The following is a 13,526-nucleotide window of genomic DNA, read 5'->3' as shown; positions in this document are numbered from 1 at the left end:
ATCTCCCCAGTTTTTCCACTGTGCTCAGCAGTGACCTCGGGAGCATCAGTGAAAGCTGTGCCGTGAGCCAGCAAGGCTTGCTCAGAGAGAGGGGCCAGGGCTGGGCCCCCCTCACCCTGAGCTGTGTCATCTTGAACGTGTGTTAAGCTTCATCACAGACTTATCTCCCCTTGGAGATGCAGGACTGGATTAGGCAGGCTGTCGGCGTGAGCAACTACTCTCAAGTTCACAGTCATCGACCGGTGGATGGAACCAGGTCCAGCTCCTCGGCAGATCCAGCAGGACTTCAGACGTGACTGTGAAAAGGCGTGAAGCAACCTCTGCTGCCCTGGCAGCACCCGGTGCCGACCGTCCCGGGGCAGGACGCAGGCAGAGCTGTGTCTCCTGCTTTTGGATCCTCTCTGGGGGGGCAGAGCCCCCACTTTGCTCAGCAGGAGCCCCCCACACACCACCCTCTCAGCAGGAAAGAATGGGGTAAGGATTTTTTAAAAACACCTCATCCAGCGCTGCAGAAATTAATGTTTTCCCACTGGCAATGGGGCTGAAGGCTGCCTGAGACCAAGATGTGCAATGGGAAATGTCGCTCTGCTTTCAAAACGCGTCCGAGCTATCCCACTGCTGTCCCAAGGCTGTTGCTGGTTTGCACTCCGTAGAGTGGCCTTGCTCCAAAAGAAGTTCCTTTCAGAGGTTTAAAGTGGTTTGAATGTTCGTGTTGGCCAGCCAGAGCCTACAGCCCTCTTGCTTCAGGGTGTCAGTGTCCCCCTTCTGCAGCCATACGCTGGCCTTAGTCTCTGGGCTGGCTGCGGGGACGCCGCGGGGATGCGTGAGGCCACGGTGGCATTTGGGACTGTTTCTCTTCAGGTGTGGCTGTGATGAGCCATCCTGGCGGCTCCCCAGCTGCTGTCCCTCCCAGACACTGTGTTTTGGGGAACGGTAGAAGTGCTACAGTGGTAGCAGAGCTGCCTTCCCCAGATCCTGCAGCAAAGCCCGCTCATTTTGGGCTAGGAAGGAGGCTAGCGTCGGTTCAAGCAAGCAAAGTCATTACTTCTGTTTTTTAAAAGACTCGGGAATGAACAGTTTTTCAGGATCTCTGCACGGCCTCCGGTCTGGTTCGCCCTCACCCCATCTTAACGTCGAAACAAACAGACAACCGCTGGACCCAACCGCGGGGCCGCTTGTAACGCGCCGTCACGGTGTTCGCAGCTCTGCAGGGGAAGGGTTTGGGCCGGGGTGGAGAATTCTTGAGGCTGATGTGCAGAACGGCGACTTCTCCAACCCCTGAACTCCCGCTCAGGTTCATGGGATCCTGCTCCATCTTTTCAAGCTGCGCAGGAGCCCTGGGCTCTGTCCATGTGTGTGGACGGCTCTGGCCGTCCTTTGGCTTGTTGGAGCTGGTCAGTGGCTACTGTCGCTGTCGTCTCCTAGCGAGGGGATGAGAGGAGGCGTCATTGTGGTTGAAGAGGACTCGAGACGTGCCCTGTCAGCACGATGGGGAAGCTGCTGGGTACCTCCTGAGCCCGTCACTGCTGACGAGGCACGAGGCCACCAGCCCTGAGGACTTGGGCCGCTCACCTGGTGCTTCCTGTGGTGCTCCCAGCCTCACCCACCACCTGGAGCAGGGTTGAAATCCACCCCTTCTGCTTTCGAAACGGAATGAAAGCACAGTCGAGCAGTTACAGCACAAGCTGGACTTGAGGGGGGACTGTCTCAGCCTGGCTGCTGGCTCACACAGTGACTGGGGGTGTTATTCCTCCCCCCACAACCTGTCCTGCCTACACCCTGAGGTCCCTGTTTGCGAGGAGAGACTGTGCTTGCCTGTCTTGCTCAAGAACTGCAAGCGAGATGTCCCCCTTCCCCTGCAGCAGTGTTTGGCCTCCCAGCAGGTGGGTTCATCACCCTTTGCGGGGTGGCCGCTGCGTCTGATGAGTGCGGGGGCTTTGCAGAGCTCCCAGGTAGATTTTATGATCTCCTCACCCCAGGGTCTGCCTGGTCCCTGCAGGAAGGTAGTGTCAGGTCACTTCTCTTTCCATCACGCTGAAAAACAAACATACTTTAAGCCCAGAAATAAACTTTTGGGTGAAGAGTGAGGCAAAAATAAATGAAAATGTAATCCCTTCCTAACTGACACAGAAGGTGCATTCAGACAGAGTCTCCTTGCGTTCCCTTTTGGATAGTGGAGGGGAGACAAATTCTGTGGTGTTGTCCAGGCTCTTGGGCTGAGGCAGTGCAGGAACGGAGGCACAGTGGTGCAGGAGCATCCCTGAAGCATCACTGGTGACCCCAGACATTCATCTGGGGGCTCCTGGGCAACAAAATGCCCCTCTGGGCTGTAGCAACCTCTGTTTACGTTGGATCTTGGTTAAATTTCCCCAGCGCCTGGCAGCTGGGAGTTTTGACCCACAGCCCTCTTGGTGTGGGCACGGGGTTGTGTTCTGTGTCTCCTGAGGCTCCTTAACTCACCTCTGGGTGGGAACGGTGCTGGAGCTGTGGGACGCTGGCTCTCCTCTCCCTCCTCAGAGCAGGCGAGCTTTGAGCAACCCAGACGCAGAGGATTTATCTGTGCGGAGCCGCTTAAATTTGCTAAGTGGGTCCCATCCCCATCAAACCCCTAGGGAGAGCCAGCAGCGTCGCTCCCCAGCTCGGGAGGGTGTTAACTGTCCAACCTCTTTGTTCTTCTCAGTCCTCACCCCGTGAAACCCATCAGCGCCGCGGTGCAAGAGGTCTCCAGTGAGAAGAAGCAGCAGCACAGGTCCAGCCTGACCACTGCGCTGAGCAACGGCCTGGAGAAGCTGAAGACGGTCACCACGAGCAGCGTCCAGCCCGTGGCCCCGTCTTCTCACCCGGAGAAAACGGACTCCAAGAAGTTAAAGGTAGGAACCTACCACTGAGGGAAAAGCTGCCTTCCCACCTGCTCGAGGTGTATCAGCACTAGCGTGGCCAGCAGGGACAGGGAAGGGATCTTACCCCTGGACTCGGCACTGGTGAGGCCACACCTCAATGAGTGGGTTCAGTTTTGGGCCCCTCACTCCAAAAAGGTCATTGAATGACTCGAGCATGTGCAGAGAAGGGCAACGGAGCTGGTGCAGGGTCTGGAGCACAGGTGTGATGGGGAGCGGCTGAGGGAACTGGGGGGGTTTAGTGTGGAGAAGAGGAGGCTGAGGGGAGACCTCATGGCCCTCTGCAACTGCCTGAAAGGAGGGTGCAGAGAGGGGGGATGAGTCTCTTGAGCCAAGGAACCAGCGGCAGGCCAAGAGGGAATGGCCTCAAGCTGCGCCAGGGCAGGGTCAGACTGGCTCTTAGGAAGGATTTCTTTGCAGAAGGGGTTGTTGGGCGTTGGAATGGGCTGCCCAGGGCAGGGGGGGAGTCCCCATCCCTGGAGGGGTTGAAGAGTCGGGTTGACCCAGCGCTGAGGGATCTGGTGGAGTTGGGAACGGTCAGTGTGAGGTTAATGGTTGGACTGGAGGATCTTCAAAGTCTTTTCCAACCTCGATGATTCTGTGATTCTGAGGTGTTGTATAGTTGGTGACAGAGGTGTGGAAAACTGGTGGTGGAGGAGCTAGAACATGGATTAACCCTGATATCTGTGATCCTGATTGCCCGGCCTCCTTCCTTCCTCCATGACCTGATCTCTGGATCTTCGCACCCCATCATTCTCCCATTGCTTGCTTTGGTTTGGGGTTTTATTGTAGAGCGTGTGAGCAAATTCCTGCTTTTGCACAAGATGTGAAAGGTGGAGGGTGCAGTAGCCGCCTGATCGAAGTTCGTGTTGTGGGTTACGAGCATCTCAGCTTTTCTGGGGCGAGATCTGTCTGGGTCCTGCTCCCCTGCGCTGCTCCAGTGTGTGGCAGCCCCAGCTCTGCTGGGAGACCTGACTCCCCCGGGGCTCTCATCCTCTGCGACCTCCTGAAGGGTTTTTCAGCTCTTAATTCTCTTCTCCTGCCATCATCCAGACCTGCTGCTGATGGCCTGGGGAAGAGGGAGCCCCCAGAAGTGGGGAGTAGCTAATGGCAGCCTCGTTACGCCCAGCTAATGGGCTCCCTTGTGCCCACACCCTTAATTTTTAACTGTTGGCAGAGTCTTTGGGGAAACCGAGTGATTCATTCAGCTGGTAGAAGTGCTCCACAGTCAGCTGTTGCCGTCTGGAGGGGGCTGCGTTAGCCTGGATGTCGGGTGGTTGTTCTGTCTCCACTTTTTCTGGTTGGCTGCATGGCACAGGGGAGAGGTGCTCTGTGAGGACAGGACGGGGTAGCTGCGCGGTGTCTCGGGCTTATCAGGTCAGAGTTGGAAAGAAGACACAGAAAATACGATTGCTTTGTTGTTGCTGTGTCTTGCAAACACTAAAGGTAGCGGTGGTTTTCATTTGACTTGCTGAATGTTCCTCTCGGTTTCTACTACAGGATCCCGCCGTACTGGACCAGTCTGCCAAGTATTATCACTTGACCCACGATGAACTCATCCAGCTCCTGCTACAGAGGGAGAAGGAGCTGAGCAAGAAGGAAGAACACATCCAGGAACTGGAGAACTACATCGACCAGCTGCTGGTGCGCATCATGGAACAGTCTCCCACGCTCCTCCAAATCCCACTGGGGGAGAACACCACCAAGTAACCTCTCCCCGGAGACCAGCATCACTTGCCTAGAGCACTTCTCCAGTAAACACGCTGCAAACGTCCCTGCACTCCCCCCTCCTCTTACAAGAGGGCTCCAGTGGCTTCTGTTCGCAGAGTTTAGCGGGAAAGGTTTTCTGCTCCTTCCCAGCCCAAGCTTATCCCCGCTCTGGCTCCAGGGAGCTCCAGGGTGCTGGGCTGTCGTGCACCCCGTGGGGAGGAGCAGAGCCCTTTGCAGGAGGCACATGCCTCCTTTGGTTCCTGCTGCTGTGACCAAGTGGCATCTTCTCAGGCACTCATCCTGCCAGTGCTTTAAGTGGTCCGTGGACATTTGAGAGCTGGAAACCAACCATCTCGCCCGTGTCTTCATCCTGCTGCTCTTCTGCCTGCCCTCTGCCCCGTCTCTTTTCTCTGATGACTGGTGTTAACGTAGTTGATGACATCAGGGATGCTCAAACTCAGCAAGGCTCTACTGACTGCGGAGCCTGCTCGGAGGGCAGCAGGGGAAGGGGCTGCTCTTGGATGCCGCCCCACATTTTGCCCCCCCAAATGAAGGGTCTCCATCTGAAGAGCCAGCTCCGAGCTGTGCCAGTACCCGAGCGCAAGGGAGATGCTACGCGAAGCGACAGTCGGGGGCCGTCAAGGCCTCAAGCCTGACTGCAAGCAGCGTCGCTGCCTTCACTGCGTGCTTGCGGAGTCACGGCCCTGCCTCAGTTACCCTCTGAGAACTGAACTTGCCAGACAGGAGAAGGGCCAGTGGTGGTTTGGGCGCTGTCAGTACTGCAGCAGATCTTCTCACACACCTCCCAAGCCATCACCGGCCTTGCTGGCACCAGCGTGCGCCGGGGGGGGACTCCTGTATGTATAAACCACAGGAATTGCTTTCCACTGGCTGCCCCCCACCGTTGACTTTGCTTCATCTTTCTCCACCCAACCGGAAAACGCCATCAGGACCGAAGCTCGTGCGCAGAGAAGGATGTCTGACCGCCCGGCCACCCCCGGCGTGACATCCTGCGAGCTCAGGCGCCCCTCAAACCCTCCCCGCCGAATTCAATAATCACCGCAGACCCCCTTCACGCCAGCGTTAGTGCCAAACCCCGCCCAAATTGTATCGCATCTACGCGCCAGTGTCAGGTCTCTGGTGGCCTGGGCCCGCCCTGAGGTGTTGTGGGCCACCCGCTCTTGGGAGTTGGGTGCTTCTTGCTGTTGAGTGACCATCCATAGGCCTCTGATTTCTGCGGTTTAACAACCGTAGGTGATGTTAGCCTGAGGCTGGCAGCGCAGCTTTTGATTTGGGGATGCTGGGGAAGGGTGTAGAAAGGGTGTTGCTCCCTCTCTCATTCTGACAGGATTTTGGCTAGAGAAGGTGCCTGTGCAGGTGGAGGGTCCTTGGGGTGGGACTTGAGCTGTCAGGCATCTTCTCTCCCCTGTAGATCTTCCAAAGTTACTGGATTCTTTTAAAACCTTCATATTCTTTTCTCTTTACTTGCTTCTATACCATGACTTCAAAAAACTGTGCCTTTTGCAATAGGGCAATAGCAGATTCCCACCAAAGCAGGCTCTGAAATCCCAGTTCTCAGTTCAGCGCAGCCCGTTTTGGGCCACTTGCTCTTCTGTTTGCCTGCTGCTCCAAACTAAGGGAGTTTAATTTTAAACATAGACGGTGGAGCCTTCCCGCCCCTGCGTGCAGGTTGCTGTTGGTCTTTGTCAGGAGCTGTGCACGGGCAGCTCACGTGACGTGGGAGGTAGAGATTGAGAGATGACACCAAGGGAAGAGCGGGCCAAATGTTCTGAGACAAAATAGAGCTGGATAAAGACAGTAGTGGGTTGTGCTGGAGGTCTGAGGTTGGAGAAGTGGGCTGTCGGGGTAAGAGCTGTCAGGAGAAAAGGAGATTGGTGGTGCTGTCATTGACAATGTCTGGTCATACCTGGCCTGTAGACTATCGTACAGGAGGAGGAGTTGTCACCTGGGAAGAGACTGGCCACGAGCCGTTCATTCCTACTCGCCTTTGCCCCTTGGAGGAAGTAATCCGGGGCTTTGCGCTTCCCTGCACGTGTCTTTACGTTCCTTCTCCCTCTGCATGTCTCAGCTGCGGGGTCTTTGTTTCTGGTGTCAGACGTGAGGGTCTGAGGGAAGGTGTTTCTCCCATTTTAGAAAGTACCAGAAGCTTCTCTCTGCTTATATAATCAAAAGATCCCATGGCCTGAGAGCTCAGTTCCCTTTCCGGGTGCCTGTCTGTGGTGGAGAAGCTCTCCCTTTTACCTGGCAGCGGGCAGGGGGGAGCTGTGGTCAGCCAGAACGCAGTCCAGAGTCAGCCGAGCGCCGTGGCACGGGACAGGGGGGCTGGGAGGAAGGGGCAGCCCCGCCGCTGGGCAGGGACGCTGAGGGCGTTCGCCGGGCGGGTGTTAGGGAGGCGTAGAGCTGAAATCTCCCACGAGAGCCGGGGGCCCGCGCTGGCTCTCCGCTCCCCAAAAAACAGCTTCTTCCCGGGGCTTCTCCCCCGGCGGCGATGGGCGCTGTAGGTGCTCCCCACACAAGTGCCAGTTTATAAGGATCTTGCTGCACCTCCTCTCTGCTTTCTCCCCCTCCTCTTCCATCACGTTTCACCGCCTCCCTGATCCCCCTGCTGCCTTAGTCAGCTCTGCCTTTTTTTTTTTTCCTTCCTTCCAAAGCTTGAATGTTTTGCACTTGAATATATAAAGTGAATCTCAGAGCTACAGCAGGCTGTATCGGGTGTACGGCCTTTTCAGCAATACATGCTTCCTCCCACGACCTGCCTCCGTTGCGACGCAGTCCCCGAACTGCCTGCCACCGCGGGAGCCGGCGCCGTCTCGGAGGAGGCTGGAACAAGCCGAGCTAAAACGCTCTTGCCTTGCCTTTGCGATAGCAGAGCAGCTCCGAAGGCTGAGGCGGGGGGTACCTCGGCATCCCATGTCAGACGCGGGGGGGGCTACGGAAAAAAAAACAAGCGGTGGCAACAGCCACGGCTGCCCTGATGTTTCGTGTCTGTCCTCGAGCGTTTAGAAGTCCACTGGCATCTACAAATGACTTGTGCTTAGGAAGAGGCATCTTAAAGATGCTTCTGTCTTTGTTCTGTGTTTCTTCACGCCACTGTCCTGTAAATGTGGTTTTGTTTTTTTTCCCCCCACCACACAGTTTTTATCCTCTGCATAAGAGCAAGCAGCTTGGCTATGCCACACGACAGCACCGAAGCCACAGTCTGTATCATTTTTTTGTTAAAACCTCGAAGTTACCAGAGGGAAATGGTTTTGAGGACCTAGATGTTTTCTCGTAGAGGGGGGATGAGAAAAAGAAGTGGGGGAAATGTTCTGAAGTTACTTGTGTCCCAGATCTCCATATTTAGTGATTTATTTGCAAAACCAGGGAGGCGTGAGCAGCCCTTCTGGTCAGTGCGCAGGGCAACATGCCGAGGCCCGTCGCTCTTTGCTGAACCAAGCCTCGTGCTGACAAAAGGGTTTTGAGGGGCCAGCGGCAGCTTTTCACTGGTTCCGTTTTAAACATGGCCATAACAATTACTCTGTATTTTACCTCCTGGTCTGTCTTTCTCGTTCCACGCTCAAGCTGTTTCACAAGGTCTTCCACAGGGTGCTGTTGCTCGCAGCTGTGCTCTGCTTTTGTTGTCAGCCCACAACTGGGTTTCTTGCTTTTCAAGAACTCTGGCCAAGTGATTTCTTTTTGCCTTGTCTGGCCCTTCTGGCCCAGAGTCACGGGCCAGAAGAACCGCCAAGGTGTATCCTTAAACTGGAACAAACCTGAAGGGATGTGGATACTCGAGTGTCACGTAGACTCAGCCTTACGACCTGTCTGTGAAGAAACCGACGTGTGTTTTGTGTTACAAACGTGGGGTGGGAGAACATCCCTAAATGAGAGAGAGAAGCGTCGGGGGGGGGGGGGGGGGGGGGGGTTTGGAGTTGTTGATTTTCCTGTGCTTCATGTACGCAGGAAGTGGGTTCTGTGTGTTTCATGTTTTAATAGTTGCAACTAATGTTTATAAAGAGCTTGTTATTTACGTTTTAAGCACTTTAAAAAAAAAATAAAAGTTGTTCAAGCTGTTCCTAGATACTTCTGATTTATTGACAACAGCGTCTGTGCTTACAACACTTGGACAGGGAGTGACATTTTCTCTGTTTATTTTCTGAAGTAGGATGACTGTGTCCAACTTCTCCAGCAACTTTTCCAGTGTCATTAACAGCCCCCAAGCACCCGCCGCCATGCAGGGGGTGGCAGTGCTGGAGGGTTACCTTGAGTTCTTGGTGCACCCCAGGGGGTTTAAGCTCCCCTGGCTTTCTCGAGTGTGCCTTTCAGTCGTGTTGTGTGCTGATTCTGCCCCTGCGTAGCAGGAGGGTAAAGCTGATTATTGCATTCCTGAGGATTTGTGGAAAAGCAGGAGAGGAGAGGAGAGAGGAGAGGGGAGGGGAGGAGAGGAGAGGAGAGGAGAGGAGAGGAGAGGAGAGGGGAGGGGAGGAGAGGAGAGGAAAGGAGAGGAGAGGAGAGGAGAGGAGAGGAGAGGAGAGGAGAGGAGAGGAGAGGAGAGGAGAGGAGAGGAGAGGAGAGGAGAGGAGAGGAGAGGAGAGGAGAGGAGAGGAGAGGAGAGGAGAGGAGAGGGGAGGGGAGGGGAGGGGAGGGGAGGGGAGGGGAGGGGAGGGGAGAGGAGAGGAGGGGAGAGGAGGGGAGAGGAGGGGAGAGGGGAGGAGAGGAGGAGAAGGACCCACAGCAGCGTGCTGGAAGAAGAAAGGAGAGCTTGGGGTGGACACCACAGGGTTCAGCCTCAGGGTGCTGGTGAGGAAACCTGGCTCCGTCAGTGCCGCTGCTCATGGGAACAGGCAGCTTTTGTCGCTCTTTGTGGGCACAAACCCCAGGTTTCTGCCCCAGCGTGGCTCAGCGCAGGACCCATCCCCGGCTGAGCCCTTGGCCTCCCGCTGCACTGATCCCACCCACCCGTTTCACCGCTCGGCTGTTTTCCTTCTCAAGGCCCACTGCTTGCTTCATTCATGCCTTTTCCTTCAAAAAAAAAAAAATTAACTCCCCTTAAGCTTTGGTAAATGACTTTGCTGCTCCAACAGAAGAGTTTTGTTAGCGCTAATCCCGGTTTATTTTTCATCCATCCGGATCGCGGGCCCTAACCGAGCTCAGCAGCTCTCTGGGAGCATCGCATTAGCCCCCAGAGCCTGGATGGGCTGGGGGCGGGGGGGAGTATCCGACACGCTGCTTCGCAGGATCGGGGCGCTGAACTGTGCCCCCCCGAAAGACTCCTAAGGAAAGGCAGCCTGAAATGTTGGAGCTCGCGTGGGCTTCCCCCGGCTGCAGAGGCGCAGAGAAAGCAGCAGTCGCTGGGAGGCTGGGGGAGCGGGAATCCATCGAGGAAGAAAAAGATTTTAAGACCTCGGTCATGCTAAAACTGCTGTGCGAGATTACATCGGATGCCTCTGCCTGCTTGAAAGTTTAAGCAGAGGCTCAGGACCGATGCAAATAATCCCCATCCCTGCAGGAAGAACTGGCTGGGTTTGTTGTTCAAAGCCTGAGTTTTGCTGCCCGCCGCAAGTTTTCTTAAAATCTGGCTTTACAGATGGAAGCCGACAAGAAATGTTCCTGTGACTTTCTCCCCGAGCCAGCAGCGCAGCCCTGCACCCAGCTGTCACGTGTGGGGTGGCCGTCTGAGACCCCCAAATTTCCCTCAGTGTTTAGAGGAGCTCGCTTGGTGGCTGGGGAGCTTGTTCCTCCCCCCCCCCCCCCAAACGGAAAGAAACGTCAGTGTTGACTTAACAGTTGTTGATCTGGGGAAGCAACCCCTCCTCCTTCTTCCCCAAACCAGGGAAACGCGAGTTGTCAGTCTAAATGGATCTGGTTAGATTGATATCAGCCAAAGAATTGATATTCTTTCTGGTATTTAACCAAAAAAGTGATAGTCTTATGTCACTCCAAATGTGGTTTTAGATAAACAGATTCTCTCCCCTCTGTTGTTACAAAACATTTCGTGTGTCAACATTAGGGATTGTATCAATTATCTGGCTCTAGCTGTAATGGGAGGGAGGGGGATTTCCCTTGGGTAGAGACAGAGAGATTTGGGTTATCATCTGTATTTATTGAGAGCCCTCATGATTTTTCCGCCTTTACTTTTGTGAAGTACGGGGATGAAACCTTTAGAAAAAGAAGAGTTGCTCTGCGAAGCATTAGTCACAGCAAAATGATTTTATTTTTCCTTTTAAGACAGTGTTAGGGCTCCAAGCAGTGTTAGACCCTGCCTACAAGAAAGCAAACCCGAAGGACGTGCTGTTCTTCAGGATGAAGATCGACGTGGTGCCGTGAGCGGAGGGATAAGAAGGGCAGCAGTAAAATGTAGCTGCTGCAAGCGCCGTGGTTGTGCTGGGGGATCACAAGGAGGTTTAAGGCGTGTGAAACCCTGTCCTGGTCGCAGGGCTGGAGCAGCAGGCAGCGAGCGCTCCCCGCTCTGCACTGCAGCCACCTTTAATTAAATAAGCAAACCATTAACTCTGAGGACAGATTTGTTGTTGGACCTGATCTTGGCTCATCCTCTGTCCATTCCTGAGGAGGGTTGTGTTTTTCATGCGTTTTCACAGCACAAGGCTCGGGGCACGGCATGAGCTCCCTGCCCGGGTGGGAGCCGATGGAGCCCCTCGCCCACCGACCGGCCAGCTGCGGTGGGCCAAGCGCTTCGGACACAACCAGAGGTATCATACTTGCGGCAGGCTCTGTGCCGGGCCCCTTTTCTGCCCCTTTTCTACCCAAAGCTGCAGGAGATTTGAGATTCAGTGAAGAGGATTAGTGGTGAATTAGCCTAAAAACAGAAATAGGTTTTGCAGATGGAAAGAGAGCGGGGAGAAAAAATCAGCACCACATCCATAAAGCAGAGCAGCAGCATCCCCACAGCAAAACGTTGTGATGTTCATATTTTTCCCTGCATAGCGAAAAATAAGGGATTTCTTTTTTTCAGGTATATTGTTTAATACCTCTTTAGATGGAAAATCTGTTTCTGATCTGCTCTGTAATCTGTTGTCTTTACTGCTGCTGCGCCAAGCCTTCCTCTTCACCCTGACTGCCTTCCCGGCTTCATCCCCATCTCCAGTCTATTTGCTGACCCTTTGCTCTTCCTCGGAGAATTGATCCTAATCCTCCAAACAATTTCGCTGGCATTTGAAGGGCCAGACACTTCTTATTCCACTAATCTAGAGAAGAGGATTCTGGAGATCGCTTCATACACACCCCTTCTGCTCCCAGCCCCGCATGACCTTGCCTTTATCTCCACAAATCGTAACACGGAGGAAGCGGATGAATAAGTCTGCATCAAAGTAAACTTATTATTTCTAGGTTTCCTATTCTTTCTTTTTAATCATGTATTTTGAAGGTCAATAGCAATTGTTAGGCTCCCATCAAAGTAAGAATATGTATTTCCAGAAGGAAATGATGAAATTTGAGGGGTTTTTTTCAGAAGCTTTTGGGCTTTTACCTTTCTCTGTGTTATTATTTGCTCAAACCATTTCAGAACTACGGCAAACATCTGCTTTCGACGTCACGTTCCCGTGCATCATCTATCACCACATGCTGGCTGCTGTGTCGGTGTCACTGTGAAAACGTTTGCGTTCAGAAAAGAACTTTATTTAGAGGTCCTGGTGGTCAGAAACACGGCCTCGTGGTCGTGCGCCACGCGGTGTACGTGCTTTTAGGGCAGGAAGAAGGGAGCTCTGTCATCTGGGCACGGCCGGTTGCCTCAGACACCTCTTTAGTGGCTAAATTCAATCGATATTTCACAAAAATAAGGGGGAAGTGGCAGTGGAGGCAGGGGAAGAGACACATCCGCTGTGCGTGGCTCTTGCAGAGCCCTGATGCCGCACAGGTGGGCCCAGCTCTACCCCAACCTTTTGCTGCTCCCTCAGGGCCTCACGCTCCCCTCAGGCGGTGGCAGCCTGGGCAGGGGGGAGCCCAGAGAGGGTGGGGGCACCCTCGTCCAACCTCCCCAACGCGAGGCGAATCCACTCTCCCTCCTGCCTCGGGGCTCCCCTCAGGTTCCCGCCAAACCACATTTCCCGTCGTGCCCCGCGCCGCTTCTCCCTCCCCATTGGCTGGCGGGGGCGGCCCCGCCCCGTGGCGGCGGCCCCGCCCTCCCGCCGCTCGGACTGCATCTCCCGGCGTGCCCCGCGGCAGCTGCGGTTGGCCTCGGCCAATCAGCGAGGCGGCGCCGCAAGGGGCGGGCCCGGGGCGGCGGGGGAGGTTGTTTAAAGTGGCGCTTGCGGCGCGCGAAGGGAATGGCGGAACCGGCGGACTATCCCCCGTTCCAGCTGGGGAAGCCCCGCTTCGAGCAGGTACCGCCGGCGGCGGGGGACGGGACGGGAGAGGGAGCGGCGGCGGGAGCTGCCCGCCCCCCCCCCTCTACGCGGCATCGTTTTCTACCCCCCCCCCCTCCTCCCTTCTCCGCGTAAAGAGACCCCCTCTCCTCTCCTCCCGCCCTCCCCCAGGGCGGCGCGCTGATTGGTGCGCAGCCCCCCTGCCGTTGGGCCGCGCGGCTGTCACTCAGAGCCACCGCCCCCCGCCCCGCGGCGACTCCCGCGGCGGGCGATGATTGGCGCGTCCCGCCGTGCCCCTGGGCCGGGGGTTCGAGCCCCGCGGCCGCCGCTCGAGGGCAGCGGGGTTGGGTGGGTGCGGGGGTCCCGGGTGCCAGCGCACGGCGCGGCCTCGGCCTTTCCCCAACCCACCCCTTCCCCCCCCGTAGGATATGGTGAGGGCTGGGCCCTGCCCTGGCGGGCGTGGCGGCGGGCCCAAGGTTGCAGGGAGGTGAGGAGCGGCCCTGGGAGGGAGCGGGGCCTCCAGGGCAGGGCCTGGGGCAGCGGGGAGGACTGGGTGGGGGTGGGAGCTAGGGCCGCTCCCGGGTGGGGGTGCTTTGGC

General features: G+C 55.9%; 2 protein-coding genes across 13 annotated transcripts in view; both read left to right on the top strand.

The window, feature by feature from the left end:
* The window catches only part of RAB11FIP5 (RAB11 family interacting protein 5), a 47,027-nt gene extending 38,341 nt beyond the window's left edge, over positions 1 to 8,686 (top strand). For all 5 annotated transcript variants that reach the window (XM_074821747.1, XM_074821750.1, XM_074821749.1 and 2 more), the window contains 2 exons: positions 2,681 to 2,870; positions 4,398 to 8,686. In XM_074821747.1, coding sequence (XP_074677848.1) covers positions 2,681 to 2,870; positions 4,398 to 4,607 — 400 coding nt within the window. In that variant the 3' untranslated portion in view covers positions 4,608 to 8,686. The remainder of the gene's footprint in view (positions 1 to 2,680; positions 2,871 to 4,397) is intronic.
* Positions 8,687 to 12,845: 4,159 nt separating this feature from the next.
* Positions 12,846 to 13,526, top strand: part of SFXN5 (sideroflexin 5) — a 107,001-nt gene continuing 106,320 nt past the window's right edge. For all 8 annotated transcript variants that reach the window (XM_074821766.1, XM_074821763.1, XM_074821764.1 and 5 more), the window contains exon 1: positions 12,846 to 12,946. In XM_074821766.1, coding sequence (XP_074677867.1) covers positions 12,890 to 12,946 — 57 coding nt within the window. In that variant the 5' untranslated portion in view covers positions 12,846 to 12,889. The remainder of the gene's footprint in view (positions 12,947 to 13,526) is intronic.

Source organism: Strix aluco, chromosome 4 (assembly GCF_031877795.1).
Source record: "Strix aluco isolate bStrAlu1 chromosome 4, bStrAlu1.hap1, whole genome shotgun sequence".
In the NCBI taxonomy this organism is placed as follows: domain Eukaryota; kingdom Metazoa; phylum Chordata; class Aves; order Strigiformes; family Strigidae; genus Strix; species Strix aluco.
Note: the sequence above shows the minus strand (reverse complement) of the source record. Positions and strands in the feature narration are given on the sequence as shown.